The following is an 18,601-nucleotide window of genomic DNA, read 5'->3' as shown; positions in this document are numbered from 1 at the left end:
CCGCCCCCCTGCCCAATGCTGCCCTCTACAGAATCCACCCCCCAAACCTCCAGGTATTTCCCTCCTTAGAGCTGGCAACCCTACATTCCCCTCAGTGCCTGTTGGTAGGCAACTAAGCTTGGTCCTGTCACCTACTTTGGCCTTTGGGAGAAAACACATTGGGGCCAATCCTGATAGGGTTGCCAACTCCAGATGGGAAATTCCTGGAGACTTGAGGGATGGAGCCTGAAGAGGGTGAGGTTTGAGGAGGGGTGGGACCTCAGACAGGTACACTGCCATAGACTCCACCCTCCAAACCAGTCAGTCTCACATAGGGAACCATTGTTGCCAATCTCCAGGTGAGGGCTGGAGAGCACTCAGAATTACAACTGCTCTGCAGAAGGGAGGGCAGAAGTCAGCTGAAGTCAAAGGGGCAGATAATGGTAGGTTGATGGTTAGCTGGGAAGGAGATGGGGTTGCCAACTACATGCTGACAAATTCCTGGGGATTTGAGGGGTGGAGCCTGGAGAGGGTGGGGTTTGCAGAGGGGTGGGACCTCAGACAGGTAGAATGCCATAGACTACACCCTCCAAACCAGCCACTTTGTCCTGGGTAACAATTGCTGCCAATCTCCAGGTGAGGGCTACAGATCACTCACAATTACAACTGCTCTTCAGGTAGCAGAGATCAGTTCCTCTGGAGAAAACAGTGGACTCTGTCATTATACCCTGCTGAGGTCACCACAGCAAATTGACACTGTTTGCCCAAAGCCAGAGCACTCCCCCAGAGCCTCTTTCTAGATCCCGTTGTATTGCTTTCACAACGGGCTTTACTGCTAGTTCACTATAACTTGCAAACAAGAGCTTATGCGTGAAAGTCAGAATGTGAGATCAGCATTTGCCACTGGACCCAATAGTGTGGCCAAAGCTTGCACATATGCACTGACATACGTGAAGGCACCAGTGTTCCCTCTAAGCTGAGTTAGTGTGAGCTAGCTCACAGTTTTTTAGCCTCTGGCTCACACATTCTTGTCTTAGCTCAGAAAGGATGGCTCCAGAGCAAACTAATTTACGCAGTAGCCAAATCGCTCGCTCACAGCTTTAATGCCACTAGCTCACAAAGTAGAATTTCTGCTCACAAGACTCCACAGCTTAGAGGGAGCATTGGAAGGCACTCACAAGTTACAGTGAAGATGTGTAAGACCTGGCACAATATTTCTCACTGTACTTTGACTCTCCCACAATTCTGAACACCCCTATTGCATTTGAATTCACATGTATGATTCATATGTACAAGCCATCACCTGATGTTGCAGCAGCCTTTATGAATGTGTGAACTAACGTAAAGGGCATGTTCATGTGAACAGTCACCTCACTTAACAAGGTTACTTAAACAACATTAAGGACTTCAGACTGCTGCAGTTATTTGCCCACAGAGCGATAGGGAAACAGTAGAAAAAGATTTGGCACACAATTTTATATTCTTGCTATGAAAAGAGTCCTATTTCACTCACTTATAAACGGATGCCTTCCTTGTTTGTCAACCTCTTTCTGCAGCACAGTCACGATCAAAAACTGTGAGTTCTAACACTGCTATGAACTGCTAACTTGTCAGGGAGTGTCAAACAACTTTGGTGTTGCTGAAGCTAAGTAGAACACATCTGCCTTAGACCCACACCTATGGGTGTCCACTGTGTTTCAACACATTCTACAGATTTAATGGAATCATTTACTTCCAGGCAACATATTTAAGAGCAGTTACTGACCAAATCAATTATTTATCTAACACAGTCCTCTCGTGGTGTCTTCTACAGCCCATGCAGCAACACATAGGGCTTTTCTGCACGTTTTGTTGTGGGTGGTGGTTCTGGAGCAGTACCCTGATTTCTGTATGCATTTTTGTATCTTTAGTTTTCACTTCTTTTTTGTTTGTCGCTGCCCCCCACCCCCTGAGTATTTTCCATTTCTCTTCTTATCTTTTTCTGGAAGCCAATTTTAAATCGCCTCTTTCTTCATGCCTAATGTTTCTTTCAGTTTTCTTTGTCTGTCCACACCAACCCACCTCCAGTCCACTGTTTGATGATTGGACTGTCACTGTCAAACCACTCTCCCCCCCCCCCAAAGACAAGTGATTTCTTTTTCTTTTACTTTAAATGGCACTAAAATATCAATATATTACTAGAGCACTGTAACAATAGGTTTAGGAGGTTCACTGAAATCCTGGCTTTCCTTCTTTCCTTCTTTCTTTCCTTCTTTCCTTCTTTCTTTCCTTCTTTCCTTCTTTCTTTCCTTCCTTCTTTCTTTCCTTCTTTCCTTCTTTCTTTCTGACTCCACAACTATGAAAATGCAGAAGAAGGGCGGACATGCAGAAGAACCATACCCAAACCAATTCCAGTGCTTCTGGATTGACTCCCAAGAAAATCAGGAATAAGTCAAGCATGCAAAAAAAGCCCCAAGTGTACCATGCGCCTTGGTCTTTCCATCAGTTTTTAAGGCTAAAGGAAATTATGACCATAATCACCAACTTGTACAACAGCCACAGATCTTATTCTCTATACATTTATTTGTAGCTTTCCTGAACTAACTGCCACATGCAGAATGACAAGAGATTCCAGAAATCTATATGAGTCAAAGAGACCTCCCACTTCTCTTTTGTATAGAAATGAGGAGCCACTTTATACCATTGGTTCAGTTAATACACGTAATTGTCCACATAGACTGAAAGTAGAAAAGAGAAAGTATCCAGGAGCACCTTAAAGACTAACAAAACATGTGGCACGGCATGAGCTTTCGTGAGTCACTACTCACTACTTCAGATACTGAAAGGGTATGCTCACTTCTTTAGATACAGAAACGATATACTTATATACATGCTTTGGACCATCTATACGCAACACACAAACTTTTCCACATTTATGTGGCTTCTCCTCTCTGTACATACATAGATCTTCCCTACAGCATGCATGGAGCATCTGTGTAAAGTTTTATGCTTCTCTGTGCCTGACACTATATCATAATCTACTGGCTTTTTCTTCCCGTTTCTGCTGTGAAGGGCAGCCCTCCTTTTGGTTGCAGTTTATTTTAAATAGATGAGACTCCATACTAGAATCTGAATCCCACACGGGATTTCTGTGCATAGACTGTGACTTTCTTGCCTCTTGCTACTCTTAGGGAACAGGGGACCTCGGGAAATATCTTGGGGGGGGGGGGGTCAGAAGTCTGCAGAAGGAAGGAGGAATTTGGTGAGAATCACCTTCCCAGTGGCCTACAGAAATCCCCTAAAGGATCCAATCTCCTAACTGGGGGAAAAAGATTTCAAAAATGTCTGTTGGCATGTACCACCCTCTCCCAGTAAATACAAGGAGATCTCCATCAGCAAAGGTAGTTACTAGTTTCCTATTCGAACATAGTTTGACAGACCTGCCATCTGATCTCCCATCCCTTTGTTAATCTCGTTTCTAGAAAGAAAAAAAGAGAGGCACCTTTGCTCTTTCAAGCTGAATAGCGGCTTGCTGTTCTCTCTCCTGGCGGATTGCTTCCCTATCTTCTTCCAGAGATACATCAGAATCTGATGGTCTGCTTGTGTATGAATCTGCTGATCCCTAGAAAGAAAAGTCCATTATTAACAAAATTGATGGATCAAATACAGGAAAAAACCAAACATGCACAAGCAATGTTATGGATTGCACACCCAGGGCTTAGTAAGATGTCTTGCGGAGAGACACAAACTGCACAACAACCACATTTTGGAATAAAACAACAGGCCACGGCTTTTATTGATTACAGACCAAGGAGCATTGTCAAAGCATGGGGGGGGGCAGATCCTGGACCATCGAGCAACCTGCCTGCCACTCGATAAAATGTCCCACAGCCCGCCTGCTGGGGAAAAACTTGGGAGTGACAAATATTAGTGGTTATCACAAAGGCAGCTGCCGCTGAGTGGTACCATTTGACACTTGGGGTGAGCCTGGGCACAGCCCCTGAGATGGGCATACCATGTGGTGGCTCAAACCCCCAGACCCCATAAGGGAGTCCCCAAAATGGGGGGAGGTAGACACGCAGGCCCATCTCCCCCAAAAGGATCCGCTTAGATGTGCAAAACCACCCTACACAGATACCTTGGAAAATGGGAGGGTGGGGATTCAAGAAAAACCACACTGCTGAAGCCACCAGGAACCATGGTGAGCCAGCTTGGTGTCGTGGTTAAGTGCGTGGACTCTAATCTGGGAGAACCGAGTTTGATTCCCCACTCCTCCACTTGCACCTGGCTAGATGACCTTGGGCAAGCCATAGTTCTGATAAGAGCTGTCCTTGAAAAAGAGCAGTTTCTGTCAAGAGCTCTCTCAGCCCCGCCTACCTCACAGGGTGTCTGTTGTGGGGAGGGGAGGGGAAGGGAAAGGAGTTTGTAAGCCGCTCTGAGACACCTTTGGGTAGTGAAGGGCGGGGTATAAATTCAATCTCTTCCTCTTCTTCTTCTTAAATAGAACTGGGCGGCCTCTATGTCACCCTTCGCAGAGCCCACCAAAACTTCCAGCGCTTGAACAGGCTGGCCCCTAGATGACGTGGGGCCAGCCAGCACAGTGGCCTGAGGCTCCCGCCTTTGCTGGCTTTTGGGCAAAGTGGGGGAAAGCACCCTCCAGACCCCTCCTAGGCCGTGCTGTAATCCGGTCCATTCAAGTAAGTCACCACAACCAGATACCCTTATCAGTCTGGAGGAAAAAAAACCAAAGGTAGTTGACTGGATCTCTACCCAGGCAGCTGCTTGGGCAACACCATGAAGAGGGAAGGCTTACTCCAGGCAGCCTGCGACACGGAAGGCAGCAATCAGTATAGCTTATGACCACTTCCTCCTCATCCTAGGCTATCACCGCCCAGATCCAAGCCAAACCCCTGCAGCGCTGCCAGCTTCCGTAGCAATTTTTACACTGAACGTGATCAAAAGCTTATTCAATTTGCAGATGATACTAAATTGGATTGGGAGGTGGTGGGCTCTCCTTCTTTGAAGGTTTTTGCAGGCTAGATGGCCATCTGACAGCAATGCTGATTCTGCGAACTTAGGCAGATCATGACAGGGAGGGCAGGAAGGGTTGCATCAGTGCTTAGTTCTCGTGGCCCCTTCTCACACACCCGGGGAAATGCTGATTGCCACTTTGGGGTCAGGATCAGGAAACAATTTTCTCCAAGCCAGTTTGGCTAGGGACCATGGAGGTTTGTGGGGGGTTTTGCCATCTTCTGGGCATGGAGCAGGGGTCTCTGGGTGTGTGGGGGGGAGGTAGTTGTGAATTTCCTGCAATGTGCAGGGGGTTGGACTAGATGACCCTGGAGGTCCCTTCCAACTCTATGATTCTATGAAAGGAATAAAATGGAAAATGATATTTACTTCATTTATACCCTGCCTTTCTCCCCAATGGGGACTCAAAGCACCTTACAGAGTTCTCCCCCCACCCTGTTTTATTCTCACAACAATCCTGCGAGGTAGGTTAGGCTAAGAATGTAACTGGCCCAAGATCACCCAGCCAGCTTCCATGGAAGAGTGGGATTTGAGCCTGGGTCTCTTAAGTCCTAGTCTGACATTCTAACCACTACAACTCATTGGCTCAACAGATGTTTCAAAAGCCTATTTGCAATTACTCTTCCTGTCATTTTGATAAGCAGTGTTATGTTTGTTCCACTGTGAAGCAATAAAAGTGTTTTTTAAAGCAGCTGACTAACTGGGCATCAGCAGCTCTGCAAAACAGAGATGTCAAAAAGAAGTCAACAGTATAAGGTTCATAAAGGCATCAGCTTTCATAGCCAACTCACACCACCATTTTTCCTGGGTTACAAAAGAATCTCACTGCATTCAAGGCAGTCTTGAATAGTCCTCAAAATTCACAGTGCAACAACTGGGATTTCTCATTTTCCGATCCTTTAATCAATTACAACAAGCAAGAAAGACTGCAGACAAGGAAAGCCTGAAGAATAAAGCATAGTATGGTGACAACTAAGAATGGCTCTAACAAAAAAAATGCTCTAGATTTTTGGAAAAAAACATTTTGTCAAGCTGAATTAGTTAGAATTGTTTCAAGATGTCCCTAGCCATGACAGGTTTCAACACAACTGAAATTCACTTTTTGAAAAACTGATGCTGAAGTCACAAAACTATGCAAAGAAGAAGATCGTATCTCTATATTGAGTATACTACTCTCCTGCCTTTCCTTGAAAGGAACTCAGAATAGCATACATAGGCTGCGGTCACACGGAACATTAGCCACGCTACAGAGACGGAAGATAGGTGGATTTTCCGGGCGCTATCACAGCGCCACATCTGGGAAGCGTAGAGCTCCCGTGCTGAACCCAAGGCTTCCCGCCGAAGATGCAGGGTAAAAAACTAGTACCTCCGAGGTACTAGTTTCCGGAAACTGCAGGGCAAGGGCGGGCGCCTGATCGCGTTTCCGGTGGAATCCCGTGGCATCTGGCGGCCGCCCATGTCCCATCGCGAACAGGTTTTTTCCTCCCCAAGTCTCCACAGGATGCGCACAAGCGCCCAACGGCACATGCGCACAAAGAGGCCCCCTCCCACTGCAGCCAGGCTTGCCGCCTCTGGAGGGTCACTATGGCCACTGTCGCGCAGGCGGTTAGAGCGGCTGTGATGAGGGGCCCCACCTCCCCCTCCATTGGCTATGCCTCGGAGCTCTGTTGGGGTCCGGAAGCGTCGCCCTCTCCGGTAAGCCGACCACCTGCCTTTGGATGTGCAGATACGATTGCTCAGTCATGCGTATGCACAAACTTCAGTTTAAAAAAAAATCCATCCCATTTGCCACGGAAGCGGCACCTAGCGATTGCTGGTGTGATTGCGCCGCACCACTTCTTTGCCGCAGGATCATCGTGTGATCAGCACCTGCCCCCTAACCATGGGACCTCCACGGGACCTCGAAGGGACGTCTGATCGCGCAACTGCGCGTTATTTTCCTCCGGGGCAAACAGCCACGCTTCCCCCCCGCATTTTCCAGCCCGTATGACCGGAGCCATAGTTTTCCTTTTTCTGCTCATACAATTCTTGTGGCAGGAGTCTGGAGAGAGGAACATGGGAGCCACTGTTGGTTGATGGCATTACATTACTCTACGGAAAACCGAGAACTGATGTCATATTTCTCTAGGAATCGCAGGAAACTCTAAGGTGGACTGATGTCGTTTCCAAGTTTCCCCTGGAAGTGACATCATGATGTGACCTTTTTCAAAAATATATATATTATTTTTCTTCCAAAAGCTGCAAGAGCAGCAGTGGGAAACGGGAGCTGGCGGTGGGAAACCCATTGCCCTGCCAGGAAACTGGGAAGACCACCCGGTGAGCTTCCATGGTGGAATAAGGGTTCAAACCTGGATCTCCCAGATCCCAGTCCAATATACTAAACTCTACACCACATTATTTTCAGGAGGATATAGTTTTGATGGTCCGCAGCAGAAGAGGAAGATTCAAGTCCACTCGCACCTTAAAGACCAGCAAGATTTCCAGGGTATCGGCTTTTGAGAGTAAAATCTCCCATTGCCAGATACAGCACGTTAGATTGTGGGCAGTTCTCAATCAGGGTTATGCTCCAATGCGACCATCAACATTTCTTAAAGAAGCCTGTTTTGAAAGTCTGAGCGGGCGGCTCAAACGTAAACTATTTTTAGAAGTTCAGACTGGATGTGAGATTATCATTTGAAAGACCAGCATTGGTTGAATCTGTGAGCTATTACCATAAAAAGAAAGAAAAGAAAGGGCAGGACAGCAGTTTTATATTCCTATTGCTCAGGATAGCTCTGCTCTGGGGGCCATTGTTCTGTAGCCAAAGAATGCTGAAGACGTTTCAGGCCTTCAGAGTTTTACACCGGGACTGGGCTGGCAGAAAATTAACTCTCTGCAGCATCTCTGAAATGCCAGGGTTTTGTTTTTGTGGTTTTAAAAAGTCTCAGAAACATAATTTTATATAGGTATGGGAGACTACTGAGTTGTGGGCAGCATTCATGCCATCAAGTATACCCGATGTGTGTTTCCCTTCATGAGGTTTTCAAGGACAGAGATATTCAGAGGTAGTTTGCTATTGCCTGCCTCTGTGTCATTATCCTGGTACTCCTTGGTAGTCTCTCATCCAAATAATGACCAAGGCCGACCCTGCTTAGCTTCTGTGATCTGATGATATCGGGCTAGCTTGGATCAGGAAGAATATACAGAAGCTTTAATTTGGCAAAAGCAGGACTTATCATATAAATCAGGGATGAGGGCCAGGAGATCAGACTGCTGAAACACAAAGCCAGAGGATACAGTGATTTCCTCTGCCTTGTATTTCTTCTTTAACCAACAGGCCATGCCCAAGAATTCAAGTTAAATGTAGAGAAGAGTGGGCTGAAGGCAAGGATGAAAGCAGGGCTGCCTGGTAGTTGTTGGGGACAGGAGATCTCCTCCCCCAGCTCTTGTTCCCCACTGCTGCTCCATCAGACAATGGGAGAAAAATGAAGAAAAAAAATCACCATCCTTACATCCAGTGTTCCCTCTAAGCTGAGTTAGTGTGAGCCGGCTCACAATTTTTTAGCCTCCGGCTCACACATTTTTGTCTTAGCTCAGGAGGGATGGCTCCAGAGCAGTCTAATTTATACAGCAGCCAAATCACTTGCTCACAACTTTCATGCCAGTAGCTCAGAAAGTAGGATTTTTGCTCACAAGACTCCACAGCTTAGAGGGAACATTGCTTACATCACTTCCAGAGAAAACCTGCAAGTAACGTCATGCCGCTCCGGAAATTGCCAGAAATATTTCCAGCCATTTCTAAAGAGGCAAGGTATCACTTCTGGATTTTCTCTGTGATGTGACACCGTGACGTAACAAGTCCTGCTGATGGTGCCCCACCCCACCCACAGACGCCTGCTGGTTGCCAGCTGTTGGCCATCCTGGCTGGAAGTCAGAAACTGGGGGATGGAAGAGTGACAGAATTTAAGAAAGAGTTGGCTGCAACTGTTCAGGAAATGATTGGGCACCTTAGAGAAGAGGAGCAGAGAGGATTAATTCTAATGTTATTGGTCCCACACAAAGCATACCGAAAACCACTTTCATCTGGTGGAACATCATTTTTTTAATTTATTACAAAAATGAGTCATAATATGTGAGAAAGGTTCACCACCTTGAGCATCCCTGAACACCCACAACTGTCAGAAATGTTCCATGGCTAATATGCTGACTTTCCATACGCAATCTGGTGGTGAGCCATTTACCAGCAGTGTGGTTCTTGTCTGGAATGTATCAGCACAATTTTTGGTACTGGGCGAGGGGGTGGGGTGTTATTGAATCATACCGAATTCCCATTACAACTATAGCGTTTGAATAGGATACAGGTCTTGTTCAGTCACATGTGCATAAAACATACAGAAGTTTTTTTTTAAAAAAAAGCCATATAGCTGTATCCCCTCTTTTGTTAAGTATATTATCTGTATCAAGTAACAGAACGGACACATACCATAAAATTGCCATGATCCAGATAAGAGCTTTGGGATGGGGTGGTGGAAAGAAGGAGAGAAAAGTCTGTGCATAAACTAACAAGGCTCTATAATTGTGACTAAAAGACCAAATGGGTTCCAAAGATAACAGCCGATTAATTAACGTCGGTAAAGCACTTTGAAGACGTAAAGACCTATAAAAATGCCAGGGATTATTGCTACTATTTTACCGGCTACCTACACTCAATGGCAGCCAAAAGAAAAATTACAACTGGAAGATAATAAATCAAAGGGCATAATAAACATGTACAATATATAGTTGAAGACCACTGGCTTGCTTCCTAGCTACCATTACATTACAGATCCAATAACACTTCATAAGCACACAAGAAGATCTCCAAAGTCAATCATCACTTCCCCAGTTCCCTTTCATAGTCTTCCTAATCTATAGTTGCTATGTTACCAGAGAAGATGAGAGAGAACAGCATGTCTAGCTGTGGGTCAAGTCAAGTGGCTTTGTCTTTCTGACTGCACCTTCTTCTAGGAAGAAGACAGCCTCCTAAACAATACTGCAGTATCGTCTTATTCTGTGGCCTTATCCTCTCAGACTTCACAACACTGCTGCATGCATTCTGAATGGAAGGAGGAGGAGGAGGAGGAGATTGGATTTATACTCCGCCCTTCACTACCCAAAGGTGTATCAGAGCGGCTTACAAACTCCTTTCCCTTCCCCTCCCCTCCCCACAACAGACACCCTGTGAGGTAGGTGGAACTGAGAGAGTTCTGACAGAAACTGCTCTTTTTCAAGAACAGCTCTTATCAGAACTATGGCTTGGTGCAAGTGGAGGAGTGGGGAAACAAACCCGGTTCTCCCAGATTAGAGTCTGCATACTTAACCACTACACCAAACTGGCTCCTGGCATCATCCTTACAATGGCCTCACTGGTCACAGTGTGTAATAAAGGGTTCAGAATGGTGGAAAGTAATTCCCGGGAAGGAATGTTGGGGATATCTTTGTGCCAGCTGAATGAGATCTGGGCAGAACATTTGTTCCTCCTCCATTGTGGATATTTATCCTTTGCTAAGCACTGAAGGGCTCTTGACCCATGGCTTGTAGACTGTGGCCCTAAGTGAGTTGGTCCAGTGGATTCAAAACCAGACCAGGAATTGTATTTGTGTTGTGTTTTTTTTCTTGCTTGTCCAAATTATATATTTCTGCTGCTCTGTAGGTGACTTTGTGTCACCAATTGGGGGGGGGGGAGGGATGCAGGATGGAAATACCCAAAATAAATTCAGGGGTGTTCTCTCTTTAGAACTCAGTCCATGAAATTAAAGAAAAAATAGTCTCTTAAAAATTACGATATATTGACTAGGGATGTGCACTCAGATATACCTGATTGGAACATATATCCGAAAAGTATCTTATTGGAATTTTTAAGGTATAATCAAGATCCAGAAATATTCAGGAATCACACAAAAACCGATATCCCAATCTCAAATATTCCTGGAAATATTCAGAGATATCCAAGAATATCCAGGACAGGCATTTTAAATTGACAAACTTGGGATGGTTGTTTTGTTTGTTTTTTTTGCACTTTTTGCCAATTTTCCCAGGCAACAGGCAAATGGGATCACAAATTAGGGGGAGTTTGCTAGGTTGGTTCTGCTTGGCTTCTGTGGTTTGACATTGGTTCTGTTGGGCTGGACATACTTCCCTTGTTTCATTTGGTTTGGCTTTGATTCTCTGGTTTGAAATTGGATGGTTTGCCACATAGGCCTGTGGTTCTGCTGGGATGTTCTGGTCTGATGTTTGTTCTGTTGGGCTTGTTGGTTCTGTTTGTATTGGGAGGCTTTTGGTCAGCGGTTGTTGCTTGCTCTTGTATGTTTGGCTTTTGGCTTTTTTGCCCTGGATAAATTATGGTCCCCAGATGAAACAATGGAGACTAATAGGATGGCTGGAGACACCTTGTTCAAGAGCATATAGAATTGAATCCATTGATCCAATCTACTTGAAATTCGGGGTTCTTTAGTGGACTGGCAGTATCAACTCCAGTATCAACACTGCAATTTTGGAGTCATTTGCTTAAAAAAAACAGCCACTCCAGCCTCCTCAGAAAGATTCCTGACAAGGAATAATGGACCCGAATAATTTCAGAATCCCCCCCAGAACTCTGAGTCCAGATACAAAACCAGCATTTGGGACCTAACAACCTGGAATACCGATAATTATGCTCTCCTCAAAGTCCAGATCTGAAAAATACCATTATTTTTCTTGTGCATATCCCTAATACTGGCCCATCAATGCTTTCTTCAGTACCCTACCCTATGCACAAAGGCAAAGTATGAGGTCCTGATTTTTCAAAAGTAAGCAGGACCAAGCACTCCCTTATTGACACTTATGGCACAACATACTCAACTCTCTGGTGTTCAGCCACTGGGTGGCTAATTACTGTGTATAGTTATTTGGAGCCTGATCCTGATCAGAGTATTGATGTAAGGGCTGGGTGGTGTGGGGGGGGGGGGGGGGGAACAACCTTTGGACTTTTGAAGGCATTGCAATGATGTCTTTTTGTGCTAATTCTTCCAGCCTGTCACTACCACAAGTGTTCATTTTGTCAAACAGACATTTCACACCTCTTCCCATAATATCCTCACTTCTCCAAGGAGACAATCTGGCTTTGCCTTGCTGTGTTTAATCCTCCTCGCCATCTGTGGTTTGAAAGTGTGGCACCATCTTAAATGTGTGGCACATAGCATGCAGAACGTAGTATATAAAACTGCAAGGAAAAACCAGGGCTCTTTCCCAGGTGGCGCTCAACATGCCTCTGCTTTATTTGAGAGCTTCCACACCATTCTGTGCTCCTTCCGCTGTGTGTATGTGTGCGGGGGGGGGGTGTTCCTATCTCACACCCAGACGTTTTCCTGCACTGAAACAGAGCATTAGGAGGGGTGTTATTTCACTCTTTTTGCTATTAGACATGGACTGGTCTGTTCACATGGAACAACAAAAACAGGGAAATAACACCCCCCCTCCCCCCGTTTTGGCATGGAAAATGGCCAGGGGGCAGAGACAGGAGCACTTCCTAACCCCAGCGGTCGCATTCTAAGCCCAAACCAGCTCTGCTTTATTTTTAAATAGCCATTCCTCACAGTTGCAGTGAGACTGTGGGGAACATGGACCCAATTCTTTAAAAAAAACCAGTTTCTAGTTTGGCCCTTAGACTGGCAGTCTAGCCACTATACTACGCAACAGACATGAACACACGTTTTACTGCAAGCATGTAGTGCAGTGGTCCTTCAGCTCTCTGAGTGCGGGACTCGCTTCTAAACTTATGCTGGTCTTCAGGACCCACTTGCAAAGAAATTCATCACTTGCTTCCTCCTCAACATGAAACACTGGAGTTTCAAGTCAGATAACATGGAATGAATTTATTTTTTCCTGTCCATATTTAATATTTATAAATTCATAGCATTACTGAGCAATGGGCCTCATTTCGTAGCCATTTCAGACACTGTGTAATGGAAAGCCCAAATCTGCCATCAAGCCTCCTAGAACCTCCTCTCTCAGCTCACCCAGTTCCTTCACATCCCTCTTGACCAGTCTACAAGAAAGTCATGATCCACTTTTGAGTTCTGACCCACAGTCTGGAGTCTGATATAGTGTAAAACTTAGCAAAGAATATCTAGACACAGAAATGTTACACCTTGGGATGGGGGTGGGGAGATGACAAATATGCTAATATGCTATGGTATGTGGACTTGATGTTCTGAAAGTAAAACTGGTATGATTTTTATAAAACGTATTTCACTTTTTCTCCATTTCCCACCAAGTACTCCCCCCCAAAAAAAAAATTCAGAGCTTCAAGATTTTTTCTGTCTGCCCAAAGGTATTTATTAGATAAAAATCACACAAAGAACCATTGCTGTAAAAAGGCAGCAGACATGTGCTGAAATCAGCTATTTGGTATTCTCTAGAAATGCAATATTCCTTTGCCAGATGCTCATCCAGAAAACAGAGTTGCTACAGATTTTACACATGCCTGAAAAATAAAAGCCTTCTAGCTAAATCAATCTGAAACACAATGGTTCTGATTTCCACGTTTCTGTGTAATCTTATTTACTCTTGTAAACAGGGATGGGCACAAACTGGGAAAATCCAAACACAGCTGCTCTGCTGAACTGAACCGTTTCGAGAAATTCATGACGTGGTGGGATGGCCCCCAGGGGATCTAGAGACTCCAAAATCATAGAACATCTCCAGCTGATGCTCCTCTACCTGCCCACCAAGTTTGGTGAAGATTGGACAGGGGGGTTCAAGTTACAGACCCCCAAACAAGGTGCCCCAGGGGGGAGATGTCAGGCACAGGTTCTGGGGTGTACAGAATTGACCCTGTGCAAGCTAGAGGCATCAAACCCGCGGCAGACCTCCCCAAGATGCTCCCTACATACCCTACAAGTTATGTGCAGATTGGACTTTGGGTGTCCAATTTATGGACCTCCAAACAAGGTGCCCCAGGAAATTGCTTTTAGGGGAGATGTCAGGTGTGGGTTCAGAACAGACCCTGTGTGAGCTAGAGGCATTAAACTCGTGGCACATGTCCTCAGTATGGGCCCCTACATGCCCAGGGCATGGGAGCCACCCACATTGTTGCGGGTGTCTGGGTCTCCCTGGGTGCACCCTCCCTCTGTGGATGGACAATGTGATTATGGGACAGGGCCAACCTTCTTGCCCTGCCCAGAGCTGGGGAGCCACCCACACAATTGAGGGTGGCTGGCATTTCCTCAGCCCAGCCTCCCACTGCAGTCAAGGTGAGTATGGGGCAGGGTCAACCCTCCTACCCTGCCTGGGGCACAGGAGCCAACAGTACGATTGCGGGTGGCTGTATGTCCCCGGGCCCACCGTCCCTCTGTGGACAGACCATGTAATTACAGAGCAGGGTCAATCCTCCTGCCCTGCTCAGGGCTCGGGAGCCACCCACACAGTTGCTGAATGCAGAAACTAGTAATCACTGAACACATAAACTAGTGATGCCTCTCTGCAACGTGTCGGGTCCATCACGGACAACCACCCCATGGCATCCCTCAATGACTGATGGCTCGAGTCAGGTCAGGTCCTGATAATGGTGGGTATGGGCAGTTGTGCACTACGATTGCCTGGCAGGGCAACTCACAGGACGGCTCGAAGCTCAGCCCACCTAGTGTGACAATGAATACCCAAACCCGACTGCTGCTGGACCATGGCCAACTTTGAGAGAACAGATCGTAAAAATGGAGAGGGTGGCTTCGGCTCAAACCTGCTGCCAACAACCACTGTGGCTCTAGAACGGAGCCCATGGCCAGACTGAATAAGAGGACACATTCCTCAGGTCGACCTATAGCAAACAACCTGGGGCAGGACACACATGAACCATCCCTTGCAGTCACCTTGCAAGAGGAATGAGTAAGACAGATGGCTCTTGAACTAAGGAAAGCCCCTCCCCAAGTCCCCTGCATGCCATTTTATGTCCCCCACCCACGCTCTGGCTTGCAGCTGGTGTAAGAGGGGTGGACGCGGTCATTGGTGGCCGCAGTGAGACCCAGGACTCAGTCAGGAAGGAACTGCCTTGCGTCAGTGGACTGAAGTCACCTTGCAGGCAGAGCAAGTGAGGGGGGCCATGCACACAAGCAAGGAGGAGAGAAAGGATGACTGGACAGAAGATTAACATGACTGACCAGCTGGGGTCACCACTGGTGGTGGTCACTCAACATCGCCCCACCACCACCACACCCCAGAAGGAAACATGGCCTGCAGTCTCACTTTGACAGTGCAGAGGCTGCCAACTAAGCACTGACCCACGTCATAACCAAATACCCTGGATACGTGACAGGTTGCCCTGCAGTCATCTTCCCAGTGAAGCAGGAACATATGAGAATGTTGTGGAGTTAATGACCAGGCTGCTAAAAGAAGGGCGTTGTGAGGTGGCTTGAGCCAACCGCCTGAGACTACACAGCTGGAATTGGCCATGCCCTGGGATCACCTTCCCAACTGGGTGAACGAAGGGGTTATCCCTGGAGAAAAGGAAACCCAACCCAAATTCTGAATCCCAAATGCTCTATGTCGGACTCGTGCTCCCTACCTAGGCTTTGCCTTGCATCTGATATCAGGGGGTGCTGGTGCTAGAGACTCAGATCTGCAACCCAGTACAGGCTCCCTGAAAGAACAGCCACGCACTCACAGCAGCTCTCCAGATTACAATCTGCTGTTCTTAACCACTATACCACACTGGCTCTCTGTGTGTAGGAGTCAAAAAAGCAAACAACTTACTCTGGATGCTTTCAGTATCTCAAAACAATGGCAATATTGTTTCAAAGCACAAAACAAACATCTGATTCTACTGCTGTATTTTACATGCAAAAGCCAGCAGTGGCTGCTTCCACACGGGGGCAGGAAAAAGTGCAGCACGGGAGCAAGAAGATACAGCATCCCTCTGTCACTCACTGCTTTTGCTGCCCCACCCACTCCCCTTCCCCTCTGCTGCCTCAGTACAGCAGATTATGCCAAACATGATGCCAATTATGCCAGGCACTCCTGCAACGCAGCAACTCCTCCTCCCCAACTAAGCCACAGTGCAAACTCATGCTAAAAGCTTTTCCACATAACAAATTGACTCTTACATCAAAGCTGTAGTCAGTACTCATTGTAGTACCATTAATTCCTGCAGTTTCACTAACACTACCCGGGTAACAAGGCTTGATCTAACAACGACAGGCACCAAGGCTTAACTGGCTTAACTGGCTTACTAGTAACTAGATCAGGGGTCCTCAACATGGCGCCTGCCAGCGCCTGTCTTGGTGCCTGTCATGTGGGTGGGGCCAGGTTAGGGCTGCCAAGTCCCCCCGGGGGGCGGATTTCCCCCCGCTATGGAGGCCCGATTTCCGCCGCCGTGGAATCGGGCCCCGGGGAAAACCCCACCCCGGCGTGCACGTCAGCCAGATGTGACGTGATGACGCCGGGCACGCTGGGGGCGGGGCCAAAGCCATCTGAGGGGAAAACTCTGGCGCGCTGAAGACGCCATCCGGGAGCCCCCCGCCGCGGAAGAAAAAGGACTTGGTAACCCTAGGCCAGGTGGAACATTTGCCCAGCAGGGCTTCTGATTGACCACTGGAGATCTGATTGGATGTAGAATTTTTTTTTTAAATTGCTTCAGCAGCAGCAGCTGCCATAGCACATAGATCTTCACTATGTGACTGAAGGTAAGCTGTGTGTATGGAAGAAAATATTTTAAATCGTATGTTCATTTCAAAAGGCATCCTGTTAAGCAGAGCTTCTGCCTGAAATGTTAAAAGAGTTACTATCAGAGTTGTGCATAACCTCTCTCCCTGACATTTTGTGGTTGGCTCTGTGTCTTTTGACCGCCATTTTGTGGTTGCATCCACCATCCTGTGTCAAGAGTTCCAAAGGTGCCTGCAGGCTCAAAAGAGTCAGAAACTTCTGAACTAGATACTCTTTGACCAAAAGCCACTTTTCTTTGGTGCACTCAAAAAGTGATACCAAAACTCTTTCATAAGAACAAAAATTTAAAGCATTGATTCCACTAAAACACCTGACAGCAAAGAGTCACACTGAGAGAAGAGGTTTTTTTTTTCATTTCTAGGATTATAAACAATTATAGAAAGAAAGATGCCTATTATTAGCATTCAGTGCAAAAACCCAAGCAGATTTATTTCATGGGAACTTCCGCTTTTTTCCCCATTGAAATGTGCTCATTCATGATTGAATCAGGCACTTAAACTCTTTCATTTCTTGTACAGCTGGCTAATTCCTCCAGCTGTCAGTTGACAAGAGAAGAATGTTAAACTAATATCAAGGAAGGGTTTCAGGAATTAAATACTGTATACTTTAATGACTTGCAGAGATTATGTTATTATCTATCACCACAGGATACCTGGGCTGGCTTCAAGCAGCATCAGCAGAAGATCTTGGAAGAGATGGATTTTCCAAACCTTCCCTTTCTCCCAGCAACCACCTGTTAGCCTAAAAAAGTCAATGCCAAGGATTCGAGGACCCGTGTGGTTGAAAAGCCATGCAGTGTGGGCGGCTGCACTGAGAAGGGGAATGTAAAATCATCCATTGCCTCTTGTCTCCCAACAGAAAGGGCTGTGTCCCCCTTTCCTCACCTTGGGGCAGCAGCCTATAAGGCATGGAGCTACACAGGTCTCCCAGCCATCAACATTAGCTTTTTGAATGTCACAAGTTGCTGCAGCTGGAAGGGGAAGTGGGGGAAATCCACCTCTACCAGCAGCTTTCACTGATGTTGCACAGAATCCAAACCCCTGATTTTACACACCATACAAACACCAAACTACACTGAAAACTCTGAGATAATCGTACATTGTGAAGTTCAAATAGCTAATCCAGGACCTTGCATTCAGCTCTTCAGTGGTCACAAACCAGGCAGCTGCTGAGCTATAAATTTCAGGAATTATGCCCACCACATGTGTTGACTGGGGGCCAAACTAGTTGTTACAGTGTTCATGGGTCCAACCCCTGGATTCCAAGGCCATTTTAGAACTGAACTCAGCCATTTAAAAATGCTGGGTCCCAGGGTGGGGGGCTGTTTTGACATTTAAAAGGGGTGTGTGGGGAAACAAGGTCACCTAGTTCCACCACACTGTGGGCCAATCAGAATCTGGCCATTGTGGCATTTTTAAACAGCCAAATCCAGCTCTAAAATGGCATCAACATCAATGGGTTGGACCTGTGCATACTATAACGTCTAGTTTGGCCCCAAGATACCTAATGTAAGGTTTTTTGAAATTCAGCTATCTCTGCAACAAACTGCATTGGCTTAATGGATTCCTATAATTCAATCTCATATGCTACTCTAGTCACAGTCTTCCTCTTTCTACAGCCACTGTAGCCACAGAATTTACAATTTAGAGATGTTCCCTTATACTTTAGTGTTGAGGACATGGTGAGTTGTGAACTTGCCCTAACATCACATGATGTTAGTTCTAGAACAGGGTTGCTGTACAAGATGCGTTTAGTTCCTCTTCATAATTAAGTTCTGTTAAGCCACTCCTCAGTGTGTTAAGTCCTTATCTGCAGACACAGAAATTTCACAGCCACTTCCATCCATTCCACACACCTAGATAAACTTTCCCTTCTGTGTTCACCATGATACTTCTAC

General features: G+C 46.3%; 1 protein-coding gene across 1 annotated transcript in view; it reads right to left on the bottom strand.

Annotated features, from left to right (window-relative positions):
• Positions 1 to 18,601, bottom strand: part of CACNB4 (calcium channel, voltage-dependent, beta 4 subunit) — a 277,854-nt gene that overhangs the window by 70,313 nt on the left and 188,940 nt on the right. The window contains exon 3 of the mRNA XM_015429029.1: positions 3,461 to 3,580. Coding sequence (XP_015284515.1) covers positions 3,461 to 3,580 — 120 coding nt within the window. The remainder of the gene's footprint in view (positions 1 to 3,460; positions 3,581 to 18,601) is intronic.

This window comes from Gekko japonicus, unplaced genomic scaffold (assembly GCF_001447785.1).
Source record: "Gekko japonicus isolate JY-2015 unplaced genomic scaffold, Gekko_japonicus_V1.1 scaffold1508, whole genome shotgun sequence".
Classification (NCBI taxonomy): Eukaryota; Metazoa; Chordata; class Lepidosauria; order Squamata; family Gekkonidae; genus Gekko; species Gekko japonicus.
The sequence above is the reverse complement of the archived record's forward strand: the minus strand, read 5'-3'. Positions and strand labels throughout refer to the sequence as shown.